Source organism: Echeneis naucrates, chromosome 6 (assembly GCF_900963305.1).
Source record: "Echeneis naucrates chromosome 6, fEcheNa1.1, whole genome shotgun sequence".
Lineage (NCBI taxonomy): Eukaryota > Metazoa > Chordata > Actinopteri > Carangiformes > Echeneidae > Echeneis > Echeneis naucrates.
The window spans coordinates 20,178,026-20,193,388 of record NC_042516.1 but is presented as its reverse complement, the minus strand read 5'-3'; the positions used below and the strand labels follow the sequence as shown (position 1 = coordinate 20,193,388).

The window sequence follows — 15,363 nt, the reverse complement described above, 5'->3', positions numbered from 1 at the left end:
CACTGGCTTTTCTCTGGGAGGCACACCGGACAGGTTTTTGTGGTACATAAGCCCACGGCAGTTTGACAATAGCAGTTTGCTAAGCCCTTAAGTTTCTACAAAGACACTTAGACGTTTGTGTGAAATCACTGGGCAAACCGGGGGTGAGTCACCGCCTCAGGGTGAATTCATAAAGCTGCATTTCATTTTTATTCATTTCTTCTATAGTCATTTTCTCACATGGCACGCTGGAATGTCAGACGTCATTTAAATATCTTTAAAATGAGTTCTTCTTAGCTCTAAAACTTGTAATTAATATTTCAAACAATATTGTAATCAAACCTGGTTGATTTCTATCATTCCCGACACTTTTTTCAATTTTTTTTTTTTTTAGCTGATTTGTTTATGAACGTCACTGAAACGTAGTCTGACAATTGAAGACAACTCGCCACAGATGCTTCTCTAATACAATGTGAGACAGCTGAAACCGTGACTGGGACCATGCTTAGTTAGATTTTATCTTTAGCGCACATAGAGCAAGGTGAAAATTTGTTGCTAGGGAGTAAGTCAATAAGTCTGGTCGATTTTTTTTTTTTTTTTTTTGGTCGCACAAGTTTCTTATGTTTACTCTACATAACGGTTCCTGAAATTGTGCAAGCGTTTAAAATCTTCAAACGTCCTTCAGTGAAAACCCCAGCATTTAAAACAGATGACAGGTGATCACACTTCTGCTCAGGTGTTGTTTATGGTGTGACAGTTGTGACTGATTTAGTTTTCGGCACTGCTTCATCTCACACTTTCAAATCTGCTCTCTATTTCTGTATGCTTAAAGGTCTGGAAGACAATCCACAAAAAGATGAGTTGTCAGTTCACGTTATGTCGGTTATAAATCAGAAAATAATGTGTCGATAAAGTTCAGATATCTTCCTCCCTGTGAGGCTCGTAAATATTTTTTTGGCAGTACATGGGTTCAAAATGAAGAGAAAAAGATGATTGTTTTCTCTGTGGAGTAACATCAGAAAAGGAAGTAACTTGGCAGGAAAATGTGGTCGTTCTATTTGTTAAATGTAAAATACATTACTTCCCTTTTGGTTAAATGCTGTAATTTCCCACTTAAAAACATGTTATTCTCGCAGAAGTCCAAACCTACAGAGTGACAACTTGCACTGATCAGGATTAGAAATGGGCTTTTATGACGATATCTGTCAAAGCATGCAGCTAGTGAATATACAACATGGGCCTGTAATATACTTTACATGTGTTCAGAGATTATCTGCATATTTGTACACCTATATACAGTACAGTTCGTTCTCCCTCTGTCCCGCTAAACCACAACCTGATGTGTCCATCCTGTCCTTCAGAACGGGACACGGTTCAGTCCTGCTCGTCCTTCTCTGCTGGAAATGTGTTGAACTTCTCTGGTGTCTCGTGGTTCCAGTTTTCCATCATGTGGAGAGGATGGCAGGTGATGAGTGATGGTGAAAGGAGGGCACTGAAAGCGGACGTGAGATTCCTCAAGGACATTTGGAGCTCTTCCTGGACCTGAAGTCACCAAAAAAAAAAAAAAAAAAAGTCAAGCATGAAATATGAAATTAATAACGTAGAAAACAGGTGAGAGCTGGAAAAAGTCAGAGCACAGTAATAATTAGATGAGGTACGAAAAATACAATCTGTCAAAGATGGAACAGTATTGTTGTTCAGTGCAGTATCTTAAATGGAAATAGAAAATGGCTCTAATCCTGGAATGACCAGATGGACTGAAGGATTTCAGTTTGGAGCTAAAAGAGTGCTGTTCCCTGTGAGGAGGCCTGTCTTAGCTTAAATGGACTGTAAAGAAAGAAGGAGGAACTTGGTGGTCGTGTTTAGTGAGAATCCAGACCTACCGGTGCTATTCGGCCACTTGTACACCTGCACAGTTATCTTTACTTTCCGATGCTATAGCTAAATACTCCGCTCTGAAAGAAAGAGTGGTGGAAAGAAGAAAAGAAAAGAGAAGAACAGATGAGCAAATCACAGAGAGAAGACTTTAGTTCAGTGGGGAAAAGGGGAAATGTTTGTTGTTTTCTCAGGAGAGTTTGGAAACACAAGCAGTGACTGGGAGGGACAGCAAGGATGAAAAGCTGTAGGTGGGGAAATCAGGCCATTTGGCCGGACTGGGCCTGGGCCTGGGTCTGGGTCTGGGTCTGGGCCTGGGTCTGGGTCTGGGTCTGGATCAGGATCTGGGCCTGGTGGACTGATGTGTGTTTGTGTTTTATTCGTCTACTCACGCGCTCTCTCTTAGAGCTTCTTCTCCTGCTGCTGCGATCTTCCTGTAGCAGTAAATCATCTCAACCACCAGCCAGAACTGCAGCCCGATGATGGAGACATACATCATCACCTCGGACAAGATAGACGCCATTCCCCTGGTGACTACAGAGAGGGACAGGAGGTATTATTTCTGTCTGCTTAAGTAAACAGGACTGGAGTTCATTTGTACCATGAAAAGGAAAAAGGACTGCCTGACCAAACGTTTTTTAAGAATGATATCAGTCATATTTGGTGGCTCCCTAAATTTCAGTGTCCTGCTTCATCATTTCCGAAAATGCTGCTACAGTTTGTGATGCCAATGAATGTTCAGTGCCACAGGTCAAAGGTTACGACTGCCTGGAGTGTCAGTAGGTGGGCCAAGCATTGAACCTTGGGGGACACCTATATACTGGTATAAGGACTGACTGTAAATAATACAAAAATATTTCTGCATTTTGTTTGTCTACTGAGAACTTTTCTTGCTGGATGATGTGAAACCAAAAACCAAAACTGTGGTCTAGAATATGCAAACTCTGCAGGACAGCCCCAGCACAGAAACTGAACCCGTGACCTTCTTGGTTTGGGGGAACAGCGCTAACCGCTATACTGCTGCTGCCTGAAAATTCCCAACATAGATATTTATTTAAGCTTCTGATAAGAACCAAAGTTTCTCCTGAAGTAATTTCTTTGCATCTTGCCTTTTTTTAACTGCATGAATATTACAGTAAACTTAAGCGTGGTAATGTGTTATAAACAGTAAAACTTCAAACGTCCTACTGGAAATCAAACCACTGCTGGAATATCCTTGGGACTTTTGTTCTTGGTTGTTAATATGTGGAAAAGAAATACATCTTAACAACACTGCAGAAGCCGAAATTGGTTTGGGAAAATTTGAGCTCTGCTTACTTTTGCCTTTGTTTATGCTGAGATATTTCCCAAGGTGTGCAGCAGACAACGTTTGACTTAAATACAGAACGACACAAAGCTATTTACTTGATGTGTACATCCTGTAAGAGCTGAGCTATTCTTAAAGGGAAACCCTGACGTGTCAAAAGCCACCAGACGCAGCTTATCCAACAAACACATTACGACATTATGTCTTGTGTCTAGATTGTCTTATGGTCACAAACTGTGCTGCATAAAAGCTGTGGACGCTGCTCTTTGTTCGGGTACTCCACCAAGTAGACGGCGCTCTGGCGCAGATATTTAGGTCGTCTTTTGTCAGAAAGCCAGATGTTCTGTGTCTATAGTGTATTTAGTCAGCTGTGGGGTTTGTTACCGACCATCCTGAGTTTGTAAGCTTCACCTCATCGCTGGTTTTTCTAAAATCTGACTTCACTCTTTAGCACACGCTTTAGTGTAATTTATTTATTAACTTTATCAATGTGAGCCTCGGTCTCTCAAATATTTCTGTGATATTATGTCGTCCCCAAAAATGCAAATCACTGGTGATTTTTGGCTAGTTTAGTTCCCTCTTTCCTGCTCAGAGATGCAGCACATCATCCCTCCCCCTCTGCTCTTACGTCGTGCCACCACGTTAACGTTGATTAACTTGGTTGTGTTGGTCTGAAACTCATAGTTGTTGTACATGAGGGAACGGAAGAACAAGCAATTGTATGTTCCCGTGTCATTGTAGGTGACGTTGAGGATGTAGAGGGAGCCGTCCTGCAGGTCCTGGGTGTGCTTGCTGCCATTCCAGTGCAGGCGCTCGAAGAAACGCGGGTCACGAACCTCGCCCACTTGATTTTCATAGGAGTATAACTGGAAGAGAAGTGCAGAATGGGATTTGAGTAGATTGCAAACATCGTTTTTGTTCTTGTGCTCATTTAGGTGATGGGGGAGAGAGAAAAAAAAAAACAAAACATAAACTGACACAGAGTGATGTTGAAATGCTCAACTTTACAACAGAAAATCTGCATTTACCGCTCGCCACTAAAAACAGTTAGCTAAAGCTGATTTAGTGCAGCATTCATAATCAAGAGTGTCGTCCACACGTGGCCGGCCTCTTCGGGGGCTTTGAATGATGCAAAGCTCAACTTCACCATTGTGTCGCAAAGTGTGTTTCCTGCCTCCCAGCCACCTCGGCCCTCGGCTCCAACAGTTGTACTGTGAGCTGCTGAACTGGGCTGAGCTTAAATACGAGCCTAATCTTCAGGTATTGTGGCTAATTTATTTATGTAAATAAACAGCATCAGAAAGCTGGATGCTGGTGCTTTTCTTTCGGTTATTGACTGAGCTCTAGTTGCAGCCTCACTTCAGCACTTCCTGCTGAAAGCTAATGGGATCTGTGCTGCCATAGGTTCTGTATATGGACTATAATGGCCTGATTAGGACTCCTTGCGTAAGCGAAAGCACGCTCTTCCAGCCAACACAAAGGGAGTAAAAAACCAGTCATGAAAAATGCAAGACAGAGCTCGCTCTCTCTCGCTCTCATGAATCTCTCATAAATGCATTACAGCTGTTTCCCAGAAGAGAAGACAAATGCCCCTGTTGTGATGGATGTTTGAGGCTTTTTGCTGACTTATTTATTTTTTCTAGCTTCCTCTGAACACCAGGTAACTGAGGTGTTTTTTGTGTGAAATCACGTTGACGTTGAGCTTCTGACTGTAACTTCATATTTACAGCAGAGTGAGACCACCAATCTGCTAAATCAATCTTTAAATTCATTAACTTGTTTTTTTTTTTTTTTGGCTTGTTGTGTACACTACAGGCCAAATGTTTGGACACGCTCTCCTATTCATTTGAATGAGAAGGTTAGGCGGCCTGTACTGTATCCCGGCACCACTTACAGGAATGAACTCTGTGTCGTCCACGCCCTTGAAGAACCAGTCAACCTTGGCTTCGGCGCGCACCTCGCCCCTCATCTTACAGGAGATGCAGCCCAGTTTGAAACCTTCGCTGGCCACGGCCTCTGTGTCTGAGTCCACTTCCACGCAGGCTCCATAGCACAGAGACGCTACAGAGTGGAGAGAATGAAGACCACGCAGTTAAAAAGCCGATTTTATCGCCCCTTATTGATCTCTGCCTGTGTGGAGGTCACAGGGGTCAGAGGTAGGAGCTGTGGGCATCAATCACCCTTTTTTTTTTCAGGTAACAGTGACTTGAGGTTAATATTGACAAAAGGGCAGAGCTCTGGTGTTTTTCACTGCCTCAGCACTTGCAGGCAAACTGTCCTAACAATACAAAACGTGCTTTCTTCCAGTACTCATTGCATGCTGTTTTTTTTTTTTTTTCTCTTTCATATCGGGCACAGCTTTAATCTTGCTTCTTTTTTTATTATTATTATTTTTTTTTATTTCCACTCACCAATTCAGTTCAAAATTGTTTGTGAATTTGATTAAATTGGTTTTCAGTTTGGTGGATTTCAGGTTTGTGTCTGTAAAGCTGAGGGGAAATAAAGAGGCTGCAGTGAGCGACACTATTTTTCTTGCATTCTGTCAATTGGTGTCTGAGCTAAACTCATATATAGAAGCGTGAGTCTATATATGCCATCATCATCATGACACGTACTTCTCATCGGTCAGGAGTTACACACCTGTAACTCCAAATGTTTCTCTCTCACACTGCACCTTGCAGTTTCCACTGAGGCTTCAGCATCGCTCTCAACCAAAGATCTTGTGCTATTCTCAACTTTGACCTCTGGGGAAGCTTTTGTTTTGAATTGTAAATGGAGGGGGGAGGGAGATGAGGGAGAGGACAGGAAACACATAGCAAAACGCTGATCAGATGAACTGTAGAATATTTAAAAATCTGTTCGAGAGGCTGCACATTGTCCATGTAGACATACAAAACAACAAAGCTCTATTATTATTATTATTATTCAACTCCCTGGGATGTAAAAGTTCCATCAAGATATGGAGAAAAAAAAGAAGAAGAAGAAAAAAAAACAACGACAAATGCAGCCACACTGCAGAGAAACATGGAAGGGGAGGAATGAAGGAGGAGGGGAGAAAGAGAAAGTTAGCACAAGCTTCAATAGTAGCAATTTCTGCAGAAGCATGGGAGGATGGGGAAGCAGGAGAGGAGAAGCCTAATGTTGGCTGATGCACTGCAGAGAGAGGAGGAAAAAAAAAGGAAAGAGGACAAAAGAAGGTTAAGAACATAATGTCAGACTTCGCTGGCCCAAACGTAGCGCAGCTACCTCTACTGCTATTATATTTTATCATAAGAAATGCACCGGCGCACTTCAATCCAAACACAGAGCTGAACTGCCCAGCTGGACCCGAGATCTCCTGACCCTGATCTCCAGCGTTAAGATAGTATTCAGGTAACATTTTTTTCCGATGGATACAAATACAGCATGTAGGGGTGGAAGGTTTCATTAGGGCCCGCCGGATCTGTCGGCCACTGAAGCCAAACACCGATCTTATTTTTGGCCAGTGTTCCCGTTCGCTGCGGTATCACTGAGATCTGGGAGAGCAGTAATATTTTTTGGTAGAAGCAAAATGATCCCACAGATTAAAGGTTAAAATCAAACAGCACAGTGTTCAAACTGTCTCGCCAAATTAATAATTTTAAGGAATTGGACGTTTTCTCTGAAGTTTCCCAATGACACTCAGGTCCAGGGAGAAACTTCAATGTCTGAACCGACGAACCCAGGTCAGTTCCGGCGGGGGGGGGGGGGGGGGGGGGGGGGGTCTGGGGTTCTCAGGTTTTCTGGGCCTCCAGATTATACTGAACAGACCTGAGGCAAACATTTGCAAAATGCTAAACCAACAGCTGCACTGCTTCACAGAAAACAATGCTGTGAGGGAAAATGTGTGTGAACAGTAAAATGGCAGTATTTTCTTATTCTCAGATTAATCTCTGCTCTAATTGGTTGAGTGGTTGAGTTAATTAGCTGCCACCGCTCACCCATGGCTGCCAATAGAGGTCAGTGAAAGTCATTCATCATTCAACGCCCCGATGAAATCGCACCGGTAAGCATTATAACACAGAGAAAATTGAGTTGGGTTGTTGTTTGTTTGGAATTTCAGCTAAAAGAATTCATTTGCAATGATATTTTGACTCAAGTCTGTGAGATTTTCTAAGATTTTTTTTGCAAGCTTCGACTGTGTCGAGAAGACAGAGGACAGAAAGGGACAAAAAGGAGGACAAAGCCGCACCAGACAGACACAGGAGCAAGACATCGCATGCAGAAGAGGAACAGAAGGTGAAACCTGCAACACAAACAGAAGAGACACATTACAATGACAACAAAACACATGATTCACAGATGGGGAGAGAGAAATTGAAGCTTTCTGAAGGAAAAGAGGGGAGCTCTTTAGTTGCAGGACAGGAAGAATTAAGACAGATGAAAACGCAGCAGGAAAAGCAGCCCACACAGGCAGCAAGAAGCCGTAATCCTGAGGGAGGCTGATGACGAGAGCGAGAGGCAAGATTGTGCAAGGTGAGCAGGGATCCTGCTGACTGTCCAAAGCGGAGACGGTGAGTTAAGACGACAGCAAAAAGACAGGGAGTGGGGAGAAAGAGACAAACATGCAAGCAGACATAAAAGGAACTGCACATCCAAAGTGCAGACTAAAGAGAGCCGGAGCCATCCAACTGCCTCAGCACCGATTCCCACTCACAGACACAGGGAGCATCAAAAATGCAAATCTATTGCGTAATCTGTGGACGGAGGTTCAGGATTATGCAACGGATATTCCAGAAATTGCAGATTAGGAATTTTTTTCCCTGACGGGGCTGGCTGGTTAATCCCTTATATCAGTCGCTGCAAAGCCACAAGGCCTACCAAAAAAAAAAAAAAAAAAAAGATTTAGGGCTTCAGCTTTAGCACCACAAAAGACCATCCACAACATCAAGTTAGCTATCTTAGCATGCTGCTGGGAGCTCGGGGTAAGATAAAGGGACGGTGGTAATTTGCTCAACCGACCGTAAGAGACGTAAAGAGAAAAGAAAATTGGATGAACCAAAAAAAGATCGAGCGAGGACGATTTGTTTCTATGGCAAGGTTTAACGCACGCACGCACGCACATGCCGGGGCAATGCCAAGCATCCGTGACACACAACCAAGCAAGAGACTTTCCACTGGAGCAGACCGGCCTTCGCTTCAGTCCGTAAAGCTGTAACGTCGGCGCTGTTGCTTCAAAAGCTTACTATCTATTTTTTGGAGTCCAAACACCAAAACAAGACCTTCGATGTTTCTCTCAACGATTTGCTAAAAAGAAATGCGTCGCTATGTTGTTTGGCAGCTTGTGGTTTACTTTCTCCTGGGCTAATTGAAAAATTGCCCCTTTGATAAAGGTTTTTTCTAAGTGAGCTCTCCAGACAAGAAGAAAACCTGAAATGTTCTTTTATTGATCCAAACTTAACTTCTAAAACTGCCCTGAGCCTGGTTCTGCACCTAAAGCATGTTTTTCCTTGCTCATCGTGGGATCCGTTGGGCCTCTTTAAATAATTTCAGAAAGAGTTTGATCTACACCTGCTCTATATGTAAAGTGCCTTGATGTAACGTTATGATTTGGTGCTATATAAATAAATCTGATTTGATTTGATTCATCTTATTCAGCCTTTCTGCGGCAAAGACACAAACAAACAGTCATTCCTAACGACTATTACAGATCAACCATCTAGCTTTCATAACAGCGCTCACACAGGTGCATTTTGTCCTGCCCCATGAGTGGAAACAAGACAATGGTTTGGAAGCTTTGGAAGAAATCATCAGCTCAAAGCCCGCTCAGTCAGCCTTTTCTGGACAGACATTTTGGCTTTCCAAAGCAGAAACACTGAAGGTTTCCAGCTTTTCCAGTTTTATGACTGAGGACTTTAAGGAGTATTTACTCTGTTTTTGGTCTCCACCAGCTTCTGAGGTGAATATTTAGCTCCTTAGCTCCTAAAAGTTCACCAGCTGGTGGCTAACGCCGCCTGTCTGCTGTTTGACAGTGAGTGGAAAGTGGGAAGAGGTTTTTCAACACTGGCTGCTGGTCTTTGTAAAGAAGCTCGCTGAGCACAGTGACAGAGATCATTTCCATCTGTCTCCACACAATGAAAATAATTTGTCCAGGTCCTGATTCATGATGTGTGTTTGTCCTTGTCTGTCCTTGTGCGCCTGTGTTACACACGCACATGCACACTATCCACTGACACTAGCCGAGTAAAGTGAAGACATACGTCACTACGGCTTATGAAGCATCGTAGCAATGCCCAGCACTCACGAGTCTCCTTTCTCTCCTCTTATTGGCCCACTTGTCTCCAGAATATCAGATTCCTCTGCTGCCGTTTTCTTTTTTTGCTTTGTCTTTCTTAAGTGATTGTTGGAGAGCTACTTCTTCTGCATTTCTACGAACTCTCTGCAGCGGTAATGTGCATGTGATCAGCGGTGATCATGAACACTGGAGGGATTTACACATTGGCCCGGGCTGCCTTCAATGCCACAAACGTGTTCCAATACGCGTTTTCAAAATGACAAAAAAATGGTCCGTTTGGGTACAAACTTATGTACTGGGATTTTATTGATGGTAACAATTCTTGTCTAACTGTAGCTTAGTTGTAAATGGGTCAACAGGTCGGAGCAGATTTAGTTTGTTTCCAGAGCGCTCTAACAAAGAGTTTTTCTGGCTTCTCTAAACTAGAAGCCAACATTTCTATATTCTTCCTTCCATCTTTTTTTTTTTTTGCTTTTGCAGTGTCATGCTGATCACAAAGTGCAAAGCAGCACATTTATTTAGAGCCACGTGAAAATATTTTCCTATTTTGGTGGTATTAAAAGTAATTACTGATAAACTGATGAGTTCCCCACTTTTCAGATACAACTTGAGTATTGAGGAAGGTCATTTTGTCCTTTGCAGCTCTCGTCGCTTTTTTTGATTCCCACCCCCCTCCAGCTGCTGCAGGCCACCCTGGGATTACAGACCTCACACAGCCGGATGAACAGGAGCTCAGGTGTGTGTGCGTGTACGGGTGTGTGCATGTATATTTGCATGTTGTGTGTCTGTGTGTGTGACACAAACGAGCAGGACACGTGCAGCTTGCATTCAGGTCGCTGCACAGCAGCCACTCTCAATTTGTGGGTTGGAAAAGCCTGAATCAAATCACTGAATCAAAAATGAAGCTCCCATTAGAATTAGATTCATGCACTTCGACGCAGCAGACGAGAAAACCAGCTGTTATATTTTTAAAATCAAATTCACGTTTTTGTCCAGATTGAAGGGCCGCTCGGTCAGAGAGCAGTAATTAACATCTGCTGCTCGTTGGGAGCGATGAATCTGCATCCAGACATCCTCCATAACGTGTGGAGCAGCCATTCTGGGTTTAGTAGAGCAGGATCCTGCAGCCTTACTTCATCGGGGACTGAGCACAACCAGAAAAACACTAAAAAAACCTACTAAAAATTCCTTCACACACTCCATTTAGTATTCTGCCTCCAGTTCAGGACTACGCAAAAAAAAAAAAACTGTTCCACAGTTCAAATTGCACTTTGATAGAGAATGATTACGTACAGAGCAGACATCTGACCAAATCATCTTTTTAGAGATAACACCATGCATCACTGGAACCCCCAGCTTCTTAAAATGATAAGCTTCTCCCTAATGTAATTTCCTGTTTGTGCAGATGCAGCGGCTGCAGCTAAAGGACACGAATCTCAATAGCTCAACACTGAGATCACTCAAAAGTCCTGTTGAAAGCGATCTCCTTTGACCATTACTTTGTACTCAACCCATTCGCAGACTAAATGGCTCCAGGGTGCGATTGCTGACCCAAAGAGTCTTTCTGCTGTATGCATTAGTTAAAGTTGCCAGCAGATGCGTCAGGTTTTATGGGCCCGCAGACACACGACTGTTTAGTCTCTGTCCCCGTTGAAGACAGCGTGAACAAAAAGAAAACTTGTGTATTTCATCATGGGTTTAGTTTTGCTTGTGGGAGTTTTTCAACTCCCATATATCCTAAAACAAAATAAATAAATAAATCCCAAAACATGAATGCTTCAGACCTGCTGCTCGGAGAGTCTGAGCTCTTCCCACATTCTGGTCTGTCTGCATCTGGGATCTTACATTTGGACAACAGAGCAGCTCAAGAGTTTTTGTTTCTATTTCTGAGCGTCACAGAAATTTCTCAACATAGTAATTAAAAATAAGTAAATGAGGAGCTACTGGTCTTATGTGTGTGCTCTATCAGGTTTTGTGGGCCGAGCTGTCGCTGTTTTCTTCTTTTTCTGATCACATTTAGTCTCTGCGACTGTCACCGAAGTTCATTCAAACAGAGCTCCTAGTTAATATTTTACCATCGTAATATTCATATCCTTATAGATCCGTTCCAGTTTTTTGTTGGTGGTGGTGTTTTTATTTTAGCACATGCAAATGGACATATCCAAGTAAAAAGCTGCCATGCAGCTATTTTTATCAGCCCCAATCTGTTCCTTTTCTTCATCTTTTGGGAGAGTCCATCCAATTTCCTGTCTTGCCTTACATCCTCATCCTCACTGCGTCAGGCTCCAGATGTGCTCATTCACTTCAGACCTCAGCTGACCCACGAGCCCTTCAACCAAACTGTCTGTTTCTGTCAGTCTAGGTTGTATAACCCTCTTAATTTTTTTTTTTTTTTTTTTGGCGCCAAGCTTCATGATTTGTTTCCTGGCACAACTTTCCGCTGCTCTGCCTGCTGTTTAGCCGCTTCATTTGGAGGAAAAACAGCAAATCTTTGAGACGACGGAAGTCTTTTGACTTTTGCATTCTCGTGTGGTTTGTGGTTATTGTGTGAGAGAAAGAGCAGCTGGCTGACAGGGATAAATGTGCAGTAAATCTCTCTTTTAATGCATTGCCTTACTTCTGTGCTCAATTTCAAAGCTAAGTGCTTAAAATGAGATCGTCTCTGACGACAGCACGCCATCAAAAAAAAACTTTTGACATGTGGATGGGTTTTTTTTTTTTGAGAAACAAACAAAATGTGGGTACACTTCTATTTTTGATTCAGATTCAGTTTCAAGCAACAAAGGTATACAAGAAAAAGCAATTGCAGGAAAGAAATGAACCAATTTACAAATATCTGCAACTATTCCAGTCATTTTAATAGAGGCCATAAATAGAGAAACACTGGATGTGACTGTAAGCTTCTACAATAACAATTACTTTTGGGCTTCTCTTCTTGTGGGTGTCTCACAGTAATGGATTCTTTGTTTCAGGCCATTTCCTCAGGCGTTTCTCCTGCTATGAAAAATGGCAGCAAATGGCTTCTTGTGAAGGACGGAAGCGGAGTTGTGACACATCAGATGATGCAGAAATCAGCAGGAGGGCAGGAAGATTCGAATTGATTTAAAGGAAAGTTTTCTTTTTAATGTTTCTAGTTTTGGTGGAAATGCAGCTCATGTCGAGACTCGATCTGAGCTGAAGCTGTAACCTGATGCAGAAACGCAGCTGTACAAATATACAAATATCAAACGAAATTGATTGATGTAGCTACAGAAAGGTATCCCAAACATTATTTGGTGAAGGATTTATTTCTGTTTAATCTTAATGTTAACTTCTTATCTTTGGGATTTTTCTGAAACCATTTTATAAGCAAAGTAGATTGAATAGTCAAGAAAAACACAATGAGAATAATCCTTTGAGGCAGATGTGGTGTATAGACACATGCATCAGATTGTGGTTGCACACCACAATCTGTGAATGCTCGACATTGTTGTAGACCTGCATCTGAGTCTAAGTCTGAATACACAGCGGCTTCAGTGCGCGTGTGTGTGTGTGTGTGTGTGTGAAACCATCCAGCTTAACAACCCCACATGGCCTCATCGCATTATTCAGAAAAGGATCTAATCAGCCGGCCTTTCAATGAACAATCGAGCACAATGATGGAACCACAAACATTCAGTCGCACATCGCTATCTCACCACACTCACACTTGAGAATTCCCCAAGAACGCCTCCTACAATCAGTGCAGCGGTAGACGGGGCAGGGTCCGACAACAGAAGGGGTCAGAGACACCTCAGCAGTGACACACAGCGCAGACAGTGAATGGGAAATCGGATGGTGGCTCATTTGCATGCCAAGGTGTTGCCATCAGGGCGCACAACGCAACCACTGCCCACTCACCTTGAAGTGCCAGAAGGGCCAGAGGCAGCAGCAGCAGCAGCTCTTGTATTGCAGGCATCCTGACAGGAGAAAGAAGACTTGTGGCAGCTCTCAGCGGCGTCAAAACACGTCAAACACACACACACACACGCTGCAGAATGGGAGACACACAAGCAGACAGGACAGATCTATAGCAGCTATTCCAGCTTGACGATGAGGTCAAAAACACCAGAGATGTCCTGACTTTGATTCTTTGAAGTCTGGGAGGTGAGCGGAAGAGACTCCGGGTGTGGTCCGCTTGGGTGTCTTCTTCTTCTTCCACTTCTCCTCCTTTTTCTTTTCCACGGGGGCTGCTAGAAAAGGTGGGTGGGTCCTCTAGTCTTCTTAAGCACCTGAAAAACCTGACAACAGCAGACGGGCTACTTCCTTTCTTCTCAAACAGGGTCTAAAGCACTGTGCTGAGCCGGAGAGTCTGCCCAGCCTCTCAGTGTGTGAATGTATAGAGTTACCAGAGGGAGGACTCACTCAGAGTTTCAGGTTTCGTCCTCTTGTCACTCCAAAGATGGCCTTTGTTCAACTATTTATACTCTGTGGCACACCCTTTGGCCTCCACAAACAGACTCTGTGATACCAGCAGCCTGACTCACAATAAATGGCACAATAAATGGCACTGTCAGTGATTAAAAATTCGAGTTCCCAGAAGACTGATATTGATGTTGATTCGGTGTGTCTCATGGAATTTGTGCCCAGAGATTGGAAGACGTGGCGCTCCTGTGTGCGAGAGACTCGAACATTGGAGCTGGGCTGATTGTGAACTTTAAAGTTCAGTTAAAATGCCAAAATGTTGCATGCATAAATGCCTCAGCCGGGCAACATTTGGCTGCACTCGCTGACTTTTCCCCTGGTGTCCGACAGCAGATGCGACCTGAGCAAAAAGGATGCTCTGAGCTTTATAGAGCCACAGTGTGAGCGAAATGGCATGTGGAAGAAGTGTGAAGTTTCCTCTCGCTTATTTCCACCTCTCTCTGGCTTTGGGGGAAATTACAACGAGCAACTTGTTCGTTTTTTGTTTTTTTTTTTACTGCCTCCAATCAGTGTTATTGCTCTCTCTCTCTCTCTCTGCAGTCCAAATTTCAGATTCAACAGCTACATATCTCTCCGGATGAAGCTCTGGCCGGTGATGCAGGGCAGAGTCTGGCTGCTCCTCACACATACAAGAGAAACCATCAGGTAAGAACCATATGGTTTGCTGTCTGTCCTGGTGCTAAAAGGCTTGAGACAGCACAGGTGGCTGTGCTGCTCTGATGGGGGGGGGGCTATTTACGCGCACCTTCTGTGCGTCTGTGGAGGCTAAAAAAGCGCGTTGCTCTGAATTCAGAAGAAGCTGTGACTGAGCTGGGATTCGGCTGATCACGCACGAAACTACCTTTAACTCACGACTGGGCTTGAATCAGCAGAAAAGCAGAAAGTCCGCTCCGGTTTTTGTTATTATTGTTCTAAATTCTCACAAACGCGGCACAGCTGGGCGCGGGTTCTCCGCGTCCTGTTAGCCTACCTGTCACCTTTTTATGGATATAAACAGATAAAACAAAAAGATTTCTCCTCACTGATATCCTCCAAAACGCCTCTTCCTATTGATGGGTCATAGGTGGACGCCTTCCATCCTGCGGTCCATCACGCTGGAGGTCCCCACATCTGCCGTCACTCCAGAACAACACAACACCCCCCCTCCCCCTCCCACCCCCACCCCCTTTTTCTTTCTCCTGATCGTCTTTAAGAAGAGACAAATGTCCTTTGCAAAGCCGCAGACTCCTCCTGATGATGCAGATCGAGACGTCGAAATAATAATAATCATAAAATTAGATTTGTGTTGGGTTGGAGGGGACAAACACGCACAAAAAAAAGCCCCCCAGTAACCTCCAGAAATGACATGGTGTGTGAGTGGAAGGATGCCGCTCTGATCAGTCTTTGGGATGGGTGACGGCTGGGGGAGGGAGGTGCATGGAGGAGGAGGAGGAGGAGGAGGGTGTGATGCATTGCAGCAGAGGGATGGAGAAAGAAGAGGGGGAGGAGGGAGAGGTATGGAGCCGTT

The 15,363-nt window shown here is 43.7% G+C and overlaps 1 protein-coding gene across 3 annotated transcripts; it reads right to left on the bottom strand.

Annotated features, from left to right (window-relative positions):
- Positions 1–312: 312 nt before the first annotated feature.
- scn1ba (sodium channel, voltage-gated, type I, beta a) lies at positions 313–13,702 on the bottom strand. Of its 3 annotated transcripts, none has more exons than XM_029503602.1 (7): positions 13,516–13,702; positions 13,293–13,422; positions 5,055–5,221; positions 3,789–4,026; positions 2,247–2,388; positions 1,863–1,934; positions 313–1,521 (listed from the first exon to the last, which is right to left on the bottom strand). In XM_029503602.1, the coding sequence occupies exons 2-6, from the start codon at positions 13,348–13,350 to the stop codon at positions 1,868–1,870; spliced, it is 672 nt and encodes a 223-aa protein (XP_029359462.1). In that variant the 5' UTR covers positions 13,351–13,422; positions 13,516–13,702; the 3' UTR covers positions 313–1,521; positions 1,863–1,867. The 3 variants fall into 3 exon arrangements, with proteins under 3 accessions (XP_029359462.1, XP_029359464.1, XP_029359465.1); XM_029503604.1 differs by having other exon boundaries at positions 13,293–13,351; XM_029503605.1 differs by lacking the exon at positions 1,863–1,934 and having other exon boundaries at positions 13,293–13,702.
- Between the last annotated feature and the right edge of the window lie 1,661 nt (positions 13,703–15,363).